The 17,934-nt window shown below is 42.8% G+C and overlaps 1 protein-coding gene across 1 annotated transcript; it reads left to right on the top strand.

The window, feature by feature from the left end:
- Nucleotides 1-1,188: 1,188 nt before the first annotated feature.
- On the top strand, nucleotides 1,189-16,189 carry kctd2 (potassium channel tetramerization domain containing 2). Its single transcript, XM_033610506.2, has 6 exons — nucleotides 1,189-1,896; nucleotides 4,362-4,470; nucleotides 7,167-7,258; nucleotides 7,388-7,483; nucleotides 7,608-7,733; nucleotides 9,796-16,189. The coding sequence occupies exons 1-6, from the start codon at nucleotides 1,534-1,536 to the stop codon at nucleotides 9,823-9,825; spliced, it is 816 nt and encodes a 271-aa protein (XP_033466397.1). The 5' UTR covers nucleotides 1,189-1,533; the 3' UTR covers nucleotides 9,826-16,189.
- The last annotated feature ends 1,745 nt before the right edge of the window (nucleotides 16,190-17,934 follow it).

Genomic DNA, 17,934 nt, shown 5'->3' on the forward strand with positions numbered 1-17,934 from the left:
TATGTGACTTTATTGATCCCTGTGGGAAGTCATCAGCTACCCAGCAGTATGTGAAGTCATTAAAATCACCCCCACTTAAAGCAGCTGCAACATTAAAGTGATGAACACATTAATGCACTAATAATTATATTACAGTGATACTTTTTTTTATTGAAATGGAGGATTCTGCAAAATTAGTACATTGTGGTACTTTTTGTAGTTTATTTTAGTTTAAGATATAAGTACTTCTTCCACCTCTGGTGAGGTCACACACACAACCAGTTTTTATTATATTATATCATATTATATGACATGACACGACATGACACAACATGACATGACATGACATTACATTACATTACATGATATTATATATTATACTACAAATCCCAAATACAGAGTACAAATCTGTGTTCCAAAACTGTTTTCCTCCTTTTTTGGTGGGTTAGAGAGAAATAAATTTGGTCTGTTGCTCGGATAAAACATTTGAAGACATCACCTTGGGCTTTGGGAAATTACAGAGGGTATTAACTCACATTTTATTGACAAACGATCATTCGATTAATGGTGAATTATAGGCAGGTTGATCAATAATGAAAATAACTGTTAGTGGCAGCACTAGTGCTTCAAAGAATTAATGCTTTGAGAACCAGTTGGGTCATTTACATGTGACATAATGTGTTGATTTGATTTGTTTTTTATTTGATAAGTTTATTTCGAATATATGCAAATAATATAAAACCAAGAAAAGCGAGTATAACAGAAGCAAACTAATGAACAGGAAAATAAATAAATGAAAGAGGGAGAGAGAAAAAATGCACATATTTGAAAAGGAGTGAGAAGAAGTAAAACTTAAATACTCTCACCCCTTATCCATGAATTATAGAATATAATATTCCCTGTCGATCACAGATGAAGTTATATATCTATACAAAATGACTTTTTAATGTATTATTATTAAATAGCTTCATGAATCTCGCAATATATTTGTGACAAATACATTTCTATACACCTCCACTAATATTCTAATATAGTAATCATTAATAATATAATGATAATGATTAGTAATTAATATTGATGTGTTGCCGTGTTAGGGGAGAGAAACTGGCACATTAACCTTTTATTAATTAACTTATTTAATATTTATACACGCTAAAGTTCATCTGACCGAGTCTGACCGTGTCTGCTTTTATTTTGAAAAGCGACGACACAGCGGAAGTAAACAGTAATCACGTTACAACCCGGAAGTGTTGCCTTTCTCTGATTAACGTTTGAATAGACAAGAATGAGCAATTTGTGTGTTGAAGGAGCGATTAAAGGCGCTGCTGCGAACACCGTGCAGCCTCCAGCAGTCACGGTAGTGTGCTAATCTCCGGCCCCGGAGCCAGAGGCGGTCGACTGGGAGCAGCAACGCCCTGATGCCCGCCGCCACCCCGACGGAGAAAAACATCTTCGCTGTGTTTACAAGTCGGCTGGGAGTGATTGTTTCCCCGCAGTGTGTCGTTAGCTAATCGTGCAGCGGTTGTGTGTGTGTTTTTCAGACGAAGAAATAACATGGCTGAACTGCATGTTGTGGAGCCGAGCGGCACTGGCACCATAGAGCAGCCCGAGCACCGCGACGTCCGCGGCTCCGTGCGCCTGGCGTCGCCCACTCTCATGGTGCCGCCGCGGAGCAGCCAGCTCAGCCCCGGCGGGGTGTCGAGTGGCAGCGGCGGCGGCGCGCGCTCGGTGTTCGGGTTCCCGGTGAAGAGCAACCCGAGCTCCCCGTCCGAACCGGGGGACAAGCCGGGCTCACGCTGGGTCCGTCTGAACGTCGGCGGGACCTACTTCATCACGACCAAACAGACGCTGTGTCGGGACCCGAAGTCGTTCCTGTTCCGACTGTGTCAAGAAGACCCGGACCTGGACTCCGACAAAGTCAGCGCGCGCGCACACACACACACACACACACACACACACACACCTCAATGTATGTCTGGATGTTCCTGCATGATGTTAATGGTCATGCATGTTTACAGGCCGGGCAGTGCAGGAATGTGACTAAGTACATTTACTCGAGTACAAATTTGAGGTATCTGTACTCTGAGTCTTTATACTTCAGCTCACTACATGTCAGAGGGAAATATTGTACTTCACTACAGTAATGTGACAGTTTCAGTTATTTTACAAATCAACATTTAAGAAACAAAATGTTCTCACTGGTTTCTGACTTCTTACAAACCAAACAATCAAAAAATGGAGAAACTAATCAGCAGATTAATTATTAGATTAAAAAAGTTCCACCTCAGCCAGCTACAACAGTCAAATTCTGCTTTTTCAATAATGCACGAGTCATAATTATCTAATCATACATGTTAAACTTCAGTTTCATTAGCTTAACTCACTGAAATCAACGGCCTGTATTTGGGACAGGCCGTTGATTCTCTTCACACAAAGCTGTCGCTCAGCAGAGATCAGGACATACACTCAGATTGTTTATATAAACCAGTTTGAATATTACTTGTATAAAAATGTGGCTTCAGATTATCAGTCATGATTCATTTGATCCGTCGGAGAGTGTGTGAGTTACGGCACCATGTACACCGACACAACACCACTTTATAAAACAATCCTCACAGCTTGGATTCATTTGTATGAAAAACTCCTTTGATTCTTTTGATGTGAGGACGCTGATGGACTACAGGAATATGACTAACTCCATTGAGGAACTGTATATCCATAAGCAAGGGATGGACACATAATTTAAGGGAGCCAACAACTCGCTTTATTTACCTTTGAAGAACTTCTTGAACTGCTTGGCACCAGACCAGGCCTCTAACTGAGACAGGCCTCTAATTGAGACAGGCCTCTAACTGAGACAGGCCTCTAATTGAGACAGGCCTCTAACTGAGACAGGCCTCTAATTGAGACAGGCCTCTAACTGAGACAGGCCTCTAATTGAGACAGGCCTCTAATGAGACAGGCCTCTAATTGACACAGGCCTCTAATTGAGACAGGCCTCTAATTGACACAGGCCTCTAATTGAGACAGGCCTCTAACTGAGACAGGCCTCTAATTGAGACAGGCCTCTAATGAGACAGGCCTCTAATTGACACAGGCCTCTAATTGAGACAGGCCTCTAATTGACACAGGCCTCTAATTGAGACAGGCCTCTAACTGAGACAGGCCTCTAATTGAGACAGGCCTCTAACTGAGACAGGCCTTTAATTGACACAGGCCTCTAACTGAGACAGGCCTCTAATTGAGACAGGCCTCTAACTGAGACAGGCCTCTAATTGAGACAGGCCTCTAACTGAGACAGGCCTCTAATTGAGACAGGCCTCTAATTGAGACAGGCCTTTAATTGAGACAGGCCTCTAATTGAGACAGGCCTTTAATTGCCTAATGTGCAGCCACACTGCAGTAAAATGTGTCCAGAGGACTGAAAAAGCAATTGATTATATTATTCTAACAGGCTGCCTAAAGTTTAATTTGTATTTGTCATAGTAATTATTTATATAACCTCCTAAGACCCAACCTTTTGTTTGGTTCGCAATTTTAATTTCTCCCAGCTATGTGGGACCAGCAGGACCTGATCAGTATAAAAACTAGACATTGTCAATGATAATAAATTCCCAGTGTCCTCAAATGAGACGATAATAAAGTCCCAATGTCAATGGCTAATTAAGTGTTGCAGCTTGTTATTGTTGCTAGAATTGGTCAAATTTGTTGCCATATCAAACTAGAGACGTTATTATTCATAAAGTTTCAACCATAACATGTGATCAGGTTTTGGCAGAGATGGCTGCCATCTTGTTTTTGCTTGTTGTGTGATTATTAGCGACTCAGATTACTCTTAGATTCGACAAAGAGAGGCACAAAATGCTCACAGTTGGGAAGCTGGAAACAAGGTAATATTTTGCATTGATGCTGAACAACGACTTGAAGGATTGCCAAGATAGTCTTAACACCGAGCTGTTCCTATGTGTAAAAAAAAAAACAGAAGAAGCATTTTGATAAGTAATTTGTCAGATTTTATTTGCAGCAAATGTCAACACTGAGATCATATCATCAAGATATGACTCTGCTGATAAAGATATTGATCCATCACTCATTGTTCAGTTGTGTAGATCCTTAATGTGTCCATCAAGTCAACTTAAACATCTTGTCAGCTTTTCTCTGACGCAGTTTCCTGTTTCTTATTCAAATATCTATGATAAGTTAAAACTCGCTGATGATGTTGGTTTTGAGTTTTGATAGTGATTAATGCGTTCTATGATTTCTTTCTGGACGTTACCCGTCTCAACGTTTTGCTTCCAGTCTCTGCAAAAGTGACCACGATCCAACAGTGATGACAAACCAGATCCTCCTCTCACATATTAACCCTTTATTTGTCCCCACAGGACGAGACAGGAGCCTACCTGATCGACAGGGACCCCACATACTTCGGCCCCATCCTGAACTACCTTCGGCACGGAAAACTCATCATGGATAAAAACCTGGCAGAGGAAGGTAAAATGTTTTCATCCCTGCTGCTGGACTTGTTCAAACTGTCTGTGAAGATTAATTTAAAGCATTCAGACACTGAACAAGGTGGTGCTGTGTGAGGGACTTACCCACAGTCAGTGTGTTACATACAGTAGATAACCCTTTTTAAACAGGAGTTGTGCAAATTTGCAGGAAAACCCAGTCAGTCTTTTTTCAGCATTGGCAGTATAAAAACAAAATCGGGGAGTGCAGCAAAATGCCGCCTACCTACTTTTGTTTATACAGAATGTGCCTTTTTCTGGGCAATGGGGGGCGTGAGCAAGTAACAAAACGTGTAGCTCAGCGTGTGACGTAAACAGTGACGTGGGAGGGAAGCCGCGGCTGGTCAGTCCTTCGGCGATTCTCTCGTAAGTCGGCCCGTTCTTCACCGTCCCCGTCATCTGACGGTTAATGGCCTCTTCGTTTGCGAGGACAAGGAGGGCGCACAATTCCTTGTCTCCCCAGTTGCTCATCTTTACAGTGTCTGTCAGGTTTGTGTTTCCCTCTTGCTACTAGCTGCTCACTAATTCCTGCTATCAGCTGTTTCCTGTTTATCCACCACCAGTGGCTCGCACGTGCGGCGTCATCAACAGCTCCTCCCACAAGTCATCAACAGCCCCTCCCACAAGTCATCAACAGCCCCTCCCACAAGTCTTCAACAGGCCACCTCGGTCTGTTTAAACTAAAAGGGTTCCACCAATATGTCTACCCTATGAGGCGGAAAATTGGGCACCTCGGATCAACTCGCCAATCCGGCTCTGTGTGTCTAAACGCTCGCAGCTTGCCGGCAAAACGGCCCAACATTCGCTGAAAATCTGGCAGTGTAAAAGAGGCTAATGTCGGTCGGCACGTCCCTAGTTTGGAGAAGCAGCAATCATATCGCTGTGGAAGTTCAGGACGGGGACAGCAGCTAAACGTATTTTAGACACCTAAATAAATAAATATCAGTTTAAAGATATACTCTGCAAGATTTTCCCTAAAAACCAAAATGTAGACTCAACTGTAATCCTTCTCAGTCATCACTTATGACCCTCTCTCTGTGTTTGGTGGTGTATTTATCTGCAGAGTCTCTTATTTTTTCTTATTTCCTTTTTATTCTCTGTGTTTGGGCCATTGATGTGCATGTACCCCGCAGTGCTCAGGTGACACGGAGCATTTAATAAAAAAAAAAAAAAAAAAATACATCCCTTTTATTTTCACTGTACAACCTCAAACCAGTGGTGGCATGACGCACATCAGTGCTCCTGGACACACCGCCGTGTGCCACTCTACACCACTGTCCTGTTTCCAGCCTCGCCTCCCCCGGCTCGCTCTGCTCGTACAGACCAGCTAGGGCTGGGCGGTATGGCCTAAAACAATATCATGGTATTATTTCAGGGGGGATGCGGTGACGGTATGATATTGCGGTATTGTCTTCTCTCTTCTTTTTACACCTTAAATAAAACAATTTAAAAAGCCATACAAGTCTAGGACGGAAACTATTTATCGTCAGAAGTAAAACAGTTGCTAATCCATCTAATATTGTGTATAAAACGTTATACAGTATGTATAAATGTTAGAGGGAAGAGGGAGGGCCCCCTTCTCCCGCCGGCCTGGGTTTGGGGCAGTTGGCCAGGCCACCTCCATCACGTAGCGAGGGAGGTGCATGAAGCAGGCAGGCAGGCGGGCCCCGTTCTGCCGCCGTAGCCAGAGTACTGTGGTATGAAGGTAACCACAAAAGCAGTACCGCGGCTCATGTTTACTGCGGAAAGTTACTGTCACGGCGAATACCACCCAGCCCTAATACCAGCTCCCATATCAGCTCTTTTCCTCTGCTTCTATGGCAGCTCGACTCCTCTCCCTGCTATAGTTGTATAGATGAGGAGAGACTTGTTGAGGTCGAGAAACATCCTGAGCTAAATGACCCACAATCCCGTCATTATAAAGACAATGGCCCAAAAGATATTGCCATAATCAAGTTAAATTATGGGCTCTGCACACATGATTTCAGTAAAAGTAGTAATAACATTGTGTGGTCGTCTGTTGACGAGCTGCAGCGTGACGTGTCCAGCATGTGCTAGGGCGCCACTTGACCCACGGCTGCGGCGCCAGTGTGTTTTCAGCTGAAGGCCGTTATCTGTGCTGAAGCCACCAGACTCCTTTGGCAAAAACATTCATTTTAGCTCACTGAACATCAGAGCTGCTGATCTGCTGCTGCCTCCATCACTCAGTTTGTGTGTTACTGTGTGACTCTGGTGAATCTGAACCAACCCTTTAAACACCAAAGTCACACAATGACACAAACAAATCAGCGACTGAGGCAGCAGTAGACCAGCAGCTCCTGTGTTCAGCTGTGTTAAATTACTGTTTTTCTCAGTGGAGTCTGGCTTTGCAGAGAGCGATATAACAGCTTCAGTCCCCCATCAGAAGGGGCTGTCTGACAGCAAGGTAGAGCAGTGAAAATATTCTAAATATAGCATATACTTAAACTGATATAGATTTTTTTAAGTGGCTAAAATACATTTTGCTGCTGCCACCATCCACAGCAGTGCAGCTCTCCGAACTGTGGGCGAGCCAACAGACGTCTGCTGTAGGGAGCACACTGACTGTGGATAAGCACCTCATACCAACCAAACTGTCCCTTTAATTCAGAGCATATAGAGAACAAACAATAAAGTCTAATGACCCATTTATTGTGTCAGGCGTTCTCGAGGAAGCTGAGTTCTACAACATCGCGTCTCTGGTGAGGCTGGTGAAGGAGAGGATACGGGACAACGAGAACCGAACATCTCAGGTACAGAAAGCAGAGACGGATAAATCTGTGCACCAGACTGTCTCCCAGGACAAAAACAACCAAAATAGCTTTTTATTTGTGTGCAGATTATTGATGTTGTTGTGTGTGTGGTTTGATCACGTCCCACAGGGTCCTGTGAAGCACGTGTATCGAGTACTACAGTGCCAAGAGGAGGAACTCACACAGATGGTCTCAACCATGTCGGATGGTTGGAAGTTTGAGCAGGTGCAACAAAACGCAGCTTTTGTTTCTCCTCTTGTCAAGTTTGAGTTCATGATTCAGTTGTTTTTAAAGCTGCAAAGACATAAAACAAACTATTTTAATATTTCCTGCCTTTTTGTCTCATCAGCTTATCAGTATCGGCTCCTCTTATAACTATGGCAATGAGGACCAGGCAGAGTTTCTATGTGTAGTTTCCCGGGAACTCAACAACTCCACCAACGGCATCGTCATCGAGCCCACTGAGAAGGCCAAGGTGAGATGTCTGCTGAATAAAGCTCAGTTCAGACCAAAGATTCACGACGAGACGAGTTGAAACAGGCCGCTACTTGCAATGTGCTGCTCAGCAACGTTCTAAAAACCTGTCGGTTCACACCAAGTCAGGTCTGAACTGGACTCAAGAGTCTGTATTTTTCTTCCATGAAAAGACCAAACAGCAATTTTATGCTTTTAACAAACATCTCATTGATACAAACCCTGATATAACTCTGTGTCTAACAGCTCCCAAAGACAGTGTTGGACAGCCAACAATAAAAGACACGCAGCAAACACGCCAACTGCAAGAGCTCTTTATCAGTCATCTGTATGTTTAATTTCAAACAGTTAAAATTCCTTTTTAAGATGTTTGTTTGTTAGTTTTTCCGATGTTCACTAAAAAATATGCAACTTATCTGTGCAATAAAAATATTTACCATTAGTGCCATTTTTAGAGTTTTAAGTATGTTTTGATAATTATCAGGAAATCGTGAATCATAATTATTTTGGCAGGATCATTGTGACATGACATTTTCCTATCGTGCCATACCTAGCCTCAACTCCTCAGACCTTTAAAATAACTACATCGAACAATGTGAGAAGACAAAAAGATCTTCTCAAAGAAAGAAAACTTCTAAAGTTTAGCACCAAATACGTATTAATCCACTACTAAATATAGTCCCCAAATAAATGCACTACTTCCTCCTGTATGTGTGACGGGAGCTACAGCGACCCGCAGATTGAGGATTGATTACTGAGACATTTTTCCCTTTGATTTAATGAAAGTATATTTTTTTTTGCTGCTGAAGGGTCGACTTGGCCGCGTGTTCTGGATCATTGCAGTGTTGGCAAGTCCAAGTGCGTCACGTGTGCAGCGTCCAGACATCCCACAGTGTTTTCTGATAACATGCTGCATTTACTCAGGCATTAATGTAGACTTGATTTCTACTGTAGCTCACGCCCCTCCATACATCAGAGATGCACCTCCATGCTCAACAGTAGGGCTGGTGTAGTTTTCATCACAGGCCTTGTCGACTCCTCTCCGAACGCAGCATTTGTGGTCGTGAACAAAAAGTTCAGTTTTGGTGTTAGGGTTAGGGTTAGGTTGTTCTGATTCTTGTCTCGCTGCTGTTTTGCGTATCGTTAGTGGGCTGCATGACGTCATATTATCAAAGAACGTCCTGTGTACATGTATGAGCACAGCTGTATGATCATCTGCCTACAGTGATCAGTGTGACAGATGTGAGCAGTGTAAGAGTTTTTCTTTTTATAATAATTCAAATTTCTATTGATTTTGAATGGATTGGAACACGACAGGTGGCAACAATGAAAACAAAATGGCTGCAGAATAAAGGAGAACTGAACAACACAAGTCATAACCCCCCAAAAATAAATTAATAATTTAAAATAGAATTTGAAAATAGATAAATAAAAAATAAGCAGAGCATCAAAGAACAAGCGTCACATTTCAGGGTTTTCCTACAGCGTAATATAATTCCAAAATTCCCCTGGACTTTTCTCTTGGCGTGGTCCCTGTCAGTCGTCCTGGTCAGCATAAATCCACATGAGGAGTTTGTCGTCATATAATTGACCAGGTCTTTTATTTCTGGGCGTTGAGTTGATTTCCAGCACCTGAGTGTTGTTGCAGCAGCTGTCGTGACCCCGGCCGCAACAACTGAGAATTCTTGCCTTGACATGTTGCCTTCTTGTGATCTGTCTCCTAGTAAACACATTCTTGGACACACTGGCAGCCACCTACTCATGTGTGGAAGAGTTTGACTCCAAAGGAGTTGAATAAGCAGCCAGTCCCAAACACTATTTCTTTTTGGCATTTCCAACCTGAGTTATTGGTTAATAAATCCATCCTGTGTGGTCTGACTGGTGTCCAGTAGTCCCTGTTTATTACCTCATACTGAGGGAATTTGCTTTTGGATTTTCACAGGGAGAACATGCAGACTCCACACAGGAGCCTTCACAAATCAGGGAAAGCAGAAATGAGTTTGCTGCAGATTGAAGGAGTGTTTCTGTGTTAACCTCTGACTTCTCTCTGTCTGTCCTCACAGATCCTTCAGGAGCGAGGCTCGCGGATGTGAAGAGACCCAGATCCTGAGCTAAATAACACTTTATCAACAAAAACAAAACAATAACATGAACATTTTTCCAGTTTTCATCAAGATCCATGAGTTCCCCCCCCCCCCCCTCCCGCCTTTCTACCATCACCGCCTTCATCATCGCCATCAACCTCCCGTCCCTCCTCCTCTGGTGTGCCTTTCCACAGCGGGGGCTACCTGACGCCCTCCTCTCCTCCAGTGCTGCAACACGACCCCGGCTTGTCTCCTCCTCCTCCTCCTCCTCCTCTTCCTCCTTCATCGCCGGCTGTGGAACACCTCAGTTTAAAAGGGATTACAAGTGAGTGGTTTTTCCTCATAGCAGCTTTTTTTTTTGATGGTCAGTGTCGCTGCGGTGCTGATTGTAGCCCCTGGTTACTGTCAGTGGACGGACGCTCAACACAGAGCTACTTTAAATCATCATCTTCATCGTTCTCATCATCACCACTATCAGCAGACGGGAATACTTCGTCTCTCTTGTACATGTGGCTCTGTCGATTTAGCAGAAATCTCCTCAGGACTCTCAAAGGACATAAAGGAACACACCTCCACTGACTGAGCCTCTTTACCTGAATCTGTTCACGAAGCGAACGCCCGCCGCCTCCTTCCTCCGCAGACTTCCTCTGGACTTCATCGGGTGGTGTCTGTGGCGACACAGCAAACTGAGAGTGGAGGCTGAGGCGGAGCAGTTGCATGACGCAGAGTCCGATGGCTCTGTTTGAGCCACGCTGGTGCAGCGTTTCCTCCGCTCTCTCTCTTGAGTCTTCAGAAACACCTGAACAGAGTGACACACTGTCATCTCACAGGCGTCCTGTCTTGGGTCGGCACTGCTGGAACATCATGGCATCCTCCTGTTTCCTGTTCCGGGGCTCCATTTGGTCTGAGAAAAATTTAAGGCAAAAGAAAACAAACAGATGACTCAAAGAAAACAAAACACAAAGACTACACCTGTGTACAATTTGTCAAGGCATGTGAGGAATCTATATAAATCTATATAGGCTACATGATGAAATTATATGAAATGCAAATGGTGTAATTACTGATTTCTGTATCATAGTTGTCATATATTTACATATTCTTGGTGGGTGAGTATTTAAATGATGGAGAAAATATCATTTTTCATATAAGCAGTTTTCCTGAAGGTTTCCCGCCCAGTAACATGGATGTGAGTATGTGTCTGCAGTGCCTCTCTGCTTTCTGTCCATGACTGAAATATCACACAGTTTTTCAGCTGCACGTTTTCTGAACTTATCCTCAAACAAAAAAAACCCTCCAGATATTGTCAATACGTTTTCTCTTAGATATCCTACTTTGATCTCTTGCATATCTTAAAATTGTAATTAAGGATAAGGAAAACTGTCGTCTGTCCAGACAGCTGTGGTGTTGCGTGGCGGGAATCGGACTGTGGCCAGTTTGTATGCTGCCTCAAACCCTTGAAGCACCCCTCTCCTCGTGGCCTCGTGCTACTCTCATGCCAATATTCACACACCTTGCAGCTGCCTCTGTTGCCCGTCCTCATCTTAACGCCCAACGACTGTGTTGTCTCACATCCTGCAGCACTTGTAGCAACTGTGGCGCAAGCTGAATCGTGCTCCTCGCGCTTAAAGCCCCGAGACACCTGAGCCGACATTATCGCAGAGATTTACAGAGTGTAAGTGAACGTGCCACATGGGAAGTGTCCTCAGTTTCCTGAGCTTCAGAGCGAAGCTTTTATTTCAGATGTTATGTGACGTTGTTTTTCTGTGCCAGCAGATCGATACCAACGTGGCTGAAGTTTATTTCTCTTGACTTGACATTAAGTTGCTGCGTGATGCTGCTGTTTTTTAACACAGTTCACTCCAAAAACAAAAGTACACATTTCTCCTCTCACCTGTAGAGCTGTTTATCAGTCTTCATAGTTTTGGTGTGAGCTGCAGAGTGTTGGAGATATCAGCCGTACAGATGTCTGCCTTCTCTCCAGTGTAATGGAACAACATGTCACTCAGCTTGTGGAGCTCAAAGTGCCAAAACAATACATTTGAAAAACTCAACATCAATGTCTCTTTGCAGAAATCATGACCTGGTTTCTCAAGATAATCACAGACCTTGACAGATGAGAGGGAAAGTATTTAAATTTCATTTTGGGGGGCACCCTGTCCTTTCAGACTTGTAACTTGGAGCAACATAAGCAACAATCAGTGCACACAGCTCTGATACGTAATACGTAAAACTGAATTGGCTTCTACTTCAAATGTGCATTTTTCCAAAACTGCATGGCTGCAATTTATTGAGCTGAAGTCAGTAACAGATTAGGTGATTGACAGAGAACGAATCTGTGACTGTAACTACAGTAACTTTCTCTTCTCTGTTCCATATCATTGTAAAAATTTAATATTTTGGGGGTTTGAATCTGATAAAATAAGATGTTTGAAGAGGATTCCTGTGACTCTATAGGAAAATGTGAATTTTCCACTATTTTCAGGTATTTTTGGACTAAAGGAAATCAGTAAATTATCAGTCACCAAACTGTGCGGCTGCAGCGAAGGATTGTTTTCATTAATTTCTGATTCTTTTTGTTTTTATTTAGTCCATCATTGAGTGAACAAATTGTCAGAAAATGTGGAAAATGCCAGTTGCTAGATCCCACAGTGAAGTCCTCCAAAGTCTTATTTTCTTCAACCAACAAAGACTCAAAAATATGGGGTGCCCAGTAGCGCACCTGGTACAATGGGTTCCCCATGTACAAAGGCTGCGTCCTTGCTGCATGCTCTCCCCACTCTCTCACTGTGACACTATATCTGTCCTATCCAATAGAGGCACAGAAGCCCCAAAAAACACCTTTAAACAAAAAAGATTAAAAAATATTTAAAACACAATTATGTGAAACAGAGAAAAAGATCTAATCTTTACATTTAAGACACTAAAATCAGGGAATTTTGCCATTTTTCGGTTAATTGATTGCAAATTTCTGTCAATCAGCTAATCAATTAATTGATCATTTCACCTCTACCCCTACAAAGAAACAAATCCACAGCTGTGGATGTAGTGTTGTTACTGGTGTCACATGAGCAACTTAATGCAGAGTCTGAGCCATTGACACATATCAGATGGAGAGTTAAACGCCTCGTTGTCGACTGAACTCATATTTTAAATCACCGTCCCTGAAATCTAAAAGGAGTGTCGGATCTTTAATCGCTGCCATTGATCACGTTGACACACCCTCCTTTGTATAAAGAACATATTTGATGCAGTTTCGTTATATCAAGCATGAACAAAAAGAATGCCAGAAAAAAAAAAAAAAGAACTGTACCGTTAGCGGTCGTCCTGCTCCCTGATGTGCAGTCAGGCCTCAGAGCTCAAACTTTGATGTGACTTCTTCTTTGTTGTTTATTTTGTTTCTCCTCTCGCGTGTGTCGTGCAGTTTTGATTCTGCTGAGTCGTGAGCAGAACGCGTGCTGCTGAAAAAGCCCATCGAGGAGCACTGTTTCCTCCCATGTTTCTCTGGGCCTTTGCAAAGCACCTTGGGTGTTGTTTCCCCTTCGTCTGTGTCCAGTGTTGTGCCTTTTGACCTGTGTTGTGCACAGTTGTTCTCCCCTCTTATCATGAGGTGCTCTCATACCTTAAAAAAAGCCCAGAGGCACCCACCTGAGGTAAAATGGTCTTTAGCTTGTTTTCTATTGTTAGTGTTTCAGTGAGAGGCAAGCCAAACGAACCCACCGTCCCTGCATTATCTTTTATGATACCTTCAGAACGACGACCAGCTGCTTTCTTTGTGCCATCGCTTCTGAGCTAAATCCACCCACAATCCCTCATCGCTCCTGGAGGGTCAAAATTGTGTCTGAATCTGCTGCAGGGAGCGATCGACAGCAGGAAGCAGATTTCCCTCCTCTGCTTTTATCTTAGTAAAACTCCAGCAGTGCACTTGTTATCAGAAATCAATTTGACTTTAAACTCGACGCCAGTTGGCTTCTTCTTTTCTCTTGAGTTGCATGCTGAAGCCTTCTCTAATGACCCCCATTCTTCAGTGTGTGTAAAGCACTTACTGTCACCTTTGTGGACCCACTTTGATCTTCCCTTGGTTGCACAATTCAGTGGTTCCCAAACAGAGAATGAGTCAAGACCCCAGAAAAGATCACCAGACGGTTAAAGAGATAGGGAAGCAAAAACATATTAGGAAAGAAACACTGTGCTTGTGTACGGCCTGAAGGTCTCTGCACACTGAGCATTAATCCCTCAGCCAAAAAAAATCGTCATGCACAGAAACGTTGCACGCTGAGTCTGATGTGCCTGAAGACCTTTGCCTCTCTCCACTGGAGTCACCTGTCTGCCTCTCATCACTCCCTCCCTGTTTTTAACTTAGCACCGCAGCTGCTTGAAGGGGAGGAGCCTCTCTGTCGGTCCACGTCCTCTTCATCCACCTGAATATCACTATCTGAGTTGTGAAATAATTCTGTGCGCCCTGTTCCTCTGTCTCGTCGCAGCTGTGTCCCGCCACCACATTTTCTTCACTGATTCTTGGTCACACGTCTCTAAAGACTCTGACCGAGGCGAAAACTACAGAAACTCGAACTTGTTCTGAAAAATTTTAATGATGGACAAAAGTTTCAGACTCAGTGTGCGAACGTGATTAACACAACGTGAAGTCGCATTTACTTTGATATGTGTGACAATTTTGGACATGTATGTTACCATGACGATATAGCCGGGTTTTAAGAGAGCCACCTTTATAACATGGAAAACTCTGGCGATGAAATCTGGCTCTGTGGTGCAGCCCTCATGTCCTCCAAAAACAACCCCCCCTTCAAGGAATAATAACGGACCCAGTGTGCACAGGCCTTACAGAGCTGCTAGCATGTCTGTAGACTCTTTACGTTGTTTCCTGTGAATTACCAAATAGTTTTACCTCTCCAGGAAGCGAATAAATTATTCAAATAAAGGGAAAAAAATATTTTTTTTGTTGAACTGCCAAAACCGGTACAGGTTTTGGCAGGGTCACAAACAGTAATAGTGCCGAGCTTTTAAGCCGATTGACATAGTGGCTAAACAGTGTAACTACAGCTTGTTTGCCATCGGATCAAAGATGCTTCTTCCCATAGTATTCCATAGTTAAAGAGACGCATGTAAAGATTGTCGCAACCCCTGGGAAATGACTCGTTCTGCTATCACGACTTCATGTGTTTTGTCAGATAACATTTCATACGTCTAGAAGATTCAAGTCAGCGCACAGCGAAACTGGAAGTTAGATGCTCTGTCGCGCCTGCTCTGTGTGATCCACCATGTGGAAGATCCGGGTGAATTTATGACCGCGTGGTTGAACTTTTCTTTGGCTTCATGTGCCACTGAGCAAGTTTTACAAGTGTGACGCTGCATCATGTTCTTCTTCAGTTTGGGAACCACTGACGCTGCTGAACTTTGCAGTGTGATTATCTGAACATTTTGACTCAAGCACTCGTTTGTTTTAAACCAAACAAAAAAAGAACTTTTGATCAGTTGTTTCTTTCACCTGCACTCGTTAGTCTCCAGATTATGTGCAATTTAACAAACCTGCAAAAAATAAATATATATATATATATATAGATATAGATATACATATATATATATATATATATATATATATATATATATATATATATATATATCTTTGTTGTTTGGGCACGTGAAAACATGAGAGCATGCATTGTTCTAGAGATTATGACGTGTACTGTGTACTGGATTTTGTCTGACCTCTGTGTTAGTGCAAAGTGTATGTGATGCATGGTGGGGGAGCAGAGGGAAGGCATGGCTCTGTAGGTGTAGATTTCTTGTGTGGAACAGTTGGTCTACAACGAGACATATTCTCTACTCACATGTTCTGTTTCTTTGTTGTTTTCGTATCTTCGTCATGTCAGTAACAGTAGATGCAGAATAGCTAGCTTTGAGCACAAATTAACCAACCAATCAGATTGCAGTCCCCCGTCCTCGCCCCTGACCTTTGGTTTATAAAGCATTTAACCCGACCTGCAGCTCAACACACAAAAAGAACGTTTATTTTAATCCATGGATCATGTTGCCAGTTAATCTGTAAACACCTGCATGCGTTTGTGGACATGCACACTTGTACACTCATTTAGAGGTATTGAAAAAAATGTCACCTATTAACCGTTTCTTTGTGTTCATTTATCAACAGTATTGATGTCAAATGTGAATATTGTCAACGGAGACTGTGGAGAAAATGTTTGGAAGCTGACAAAACATTTTTTGTCTGATTGTTTTCACTTTTATTTATTTTATATTTTTTGAATTTTGTCTACAGATGTCGTTTCTTTACATGTAACAATTTTAACAAAACCCAGTCTGGTTTTTAATCATAAAAATGTGTCTGTGTTTTAAAGATGTGTTTCACCGTCTGTTTGTTGGCTCCGTTTACTGTGGATTTAAAAAGATAAAGAACGTACTGAGGGTTTTATATCAAGACCATAATGAAAGGTTTAGAAGGTTTTACCCAGAGTCCTCGCTGAAACTTATTCTACCAGCCATGATTATTTCCACTGCATATACTCTCACTGGCCACTTTATTAGGTACACCTTGCTGGTACCAGGTTGGACCCCCTTTTTAACTCTTGGTTCTCAACAAGGTGCTGGAAACATTCCTCAGAGATGTTGGTCCATATTGACATGATGACATCACACAGTTGATCCATGATGAGAATCTCCCGTTCCAGCACATCCCAAAGGTGCTCTATTGGACTGAGATCTGGTGACTGTGGAGGCCATTGGAGTACAGTGAACTCATTGTCATGTTTGAGATGATGTGAGCTTTGTGACATGGTGCGTTATCCTGCTGGAAGTAGCCATCAGAAGATGGGTACACTGTGGTCATAAAGGGATGGACACGCTCAGCAACAATACTCAGGTAGGCTGTGGTGTTTAAACCATGCTCAGTTGGTACTAAGAAAATCTCCCCCACACCATTACACCACCAGCAGCAGCCTGAAGCGTTGATACAAGGCAGGATGGATCCATGCTTCCATCTGAATGTGGTTTTTCCAATCTTCTATTGTCCAGTTTTGGTGAATTGTAGCCTCAGTTTCCTGTTGTTAGCTGACAGGAGTGGCACCTGGTGTGGTCTTCTGCTGCTGTAGCCCATCTGCTTCAAGGTTGGACAAGGTGTTGTTGCTGAGCGTGTCCATCCCTTTATGACCACAGTGTACCCATCTTCTGATGGCTACTTCCAGCAGGATAACGCACCATGTCACAAAGCTCACATCATCTCAAACATGACAATGAGTTCACTGTACTCCAATGGCCTCCACAGTCACCAGATCTCAGTCCAATAGAGCACCTTTGGGATGTGCTGGAACGGGAGATTCTCATCATGGATCAACTGTGTGATGTCATCATGTCAATATGGACCAACATCTCTGAGGAATGTTTCCAGCACCTTGTTGAGAACCAAGAATTAAAAAGGGGGTCCAACCTGGTACCAGCAAGGTGTACCTAATAAAGTGGCTGATGAGTGCACACACATACACACACACACACACACACATATATATATATATATATATATATATATATATATATATATATACAGTACAGGCCAAAAGTTTGGACACACCTTCTCATTCAATGCGTTTTCTTTATTTTCATGACTATTTACATTGTAGATTCTCACTGAAGGCATCAAAACTATGAATGAACACATGTGGAGTTATGTACTTAACAAAAAAAGGTGAAATAACTGAAAACATGTTTTATATTCTAGTTTCTTCAAAATAGCCACCCTTTGCTCTGATTACTGCTTTGCACACTCTTGGCATTCTCTCCATGAGCTTCAAGAGGTAGTCACCTGAAATGGTTTCCACTTCACAGGTGTGCCTTATCAGGGTTAATTAGTGGAATTTCTTGCTTTATCAATGGGGTTGGGACCATCAGTTGTGTTGTGCAGAAGTCAGGTTAATACACAGCCGACAGCCCTATTGGACAACTGTTAAAATTCATATTATGGCAAGAACCAATCAGCTAACTAAAGAAAAACCAGTGGCCATCATTACTTTAAGAAATGAAGGTCAGTCAGTCCGGAAAATTGCAAAAACTTTAAATGTGTTCCCAAGTGGAGTCGCAAAAACCATCAAG

This window comes from Epinephelus lanceolatus, chromosome 21, assembly GCF_041903045.1.
Source record: "Epinephelus lanceolatus isolate andai-2023 chromosome 21, ASM4190304v1, whole genome shotgun sequence".
NCBI classification, from domain to species: domain Eukaryota; kingdom Metazoa; phylum Chordata; class Actinopteri; order Perciformes; family Serranidae; genus Epinephelus; species Epinephelus lanceolatus.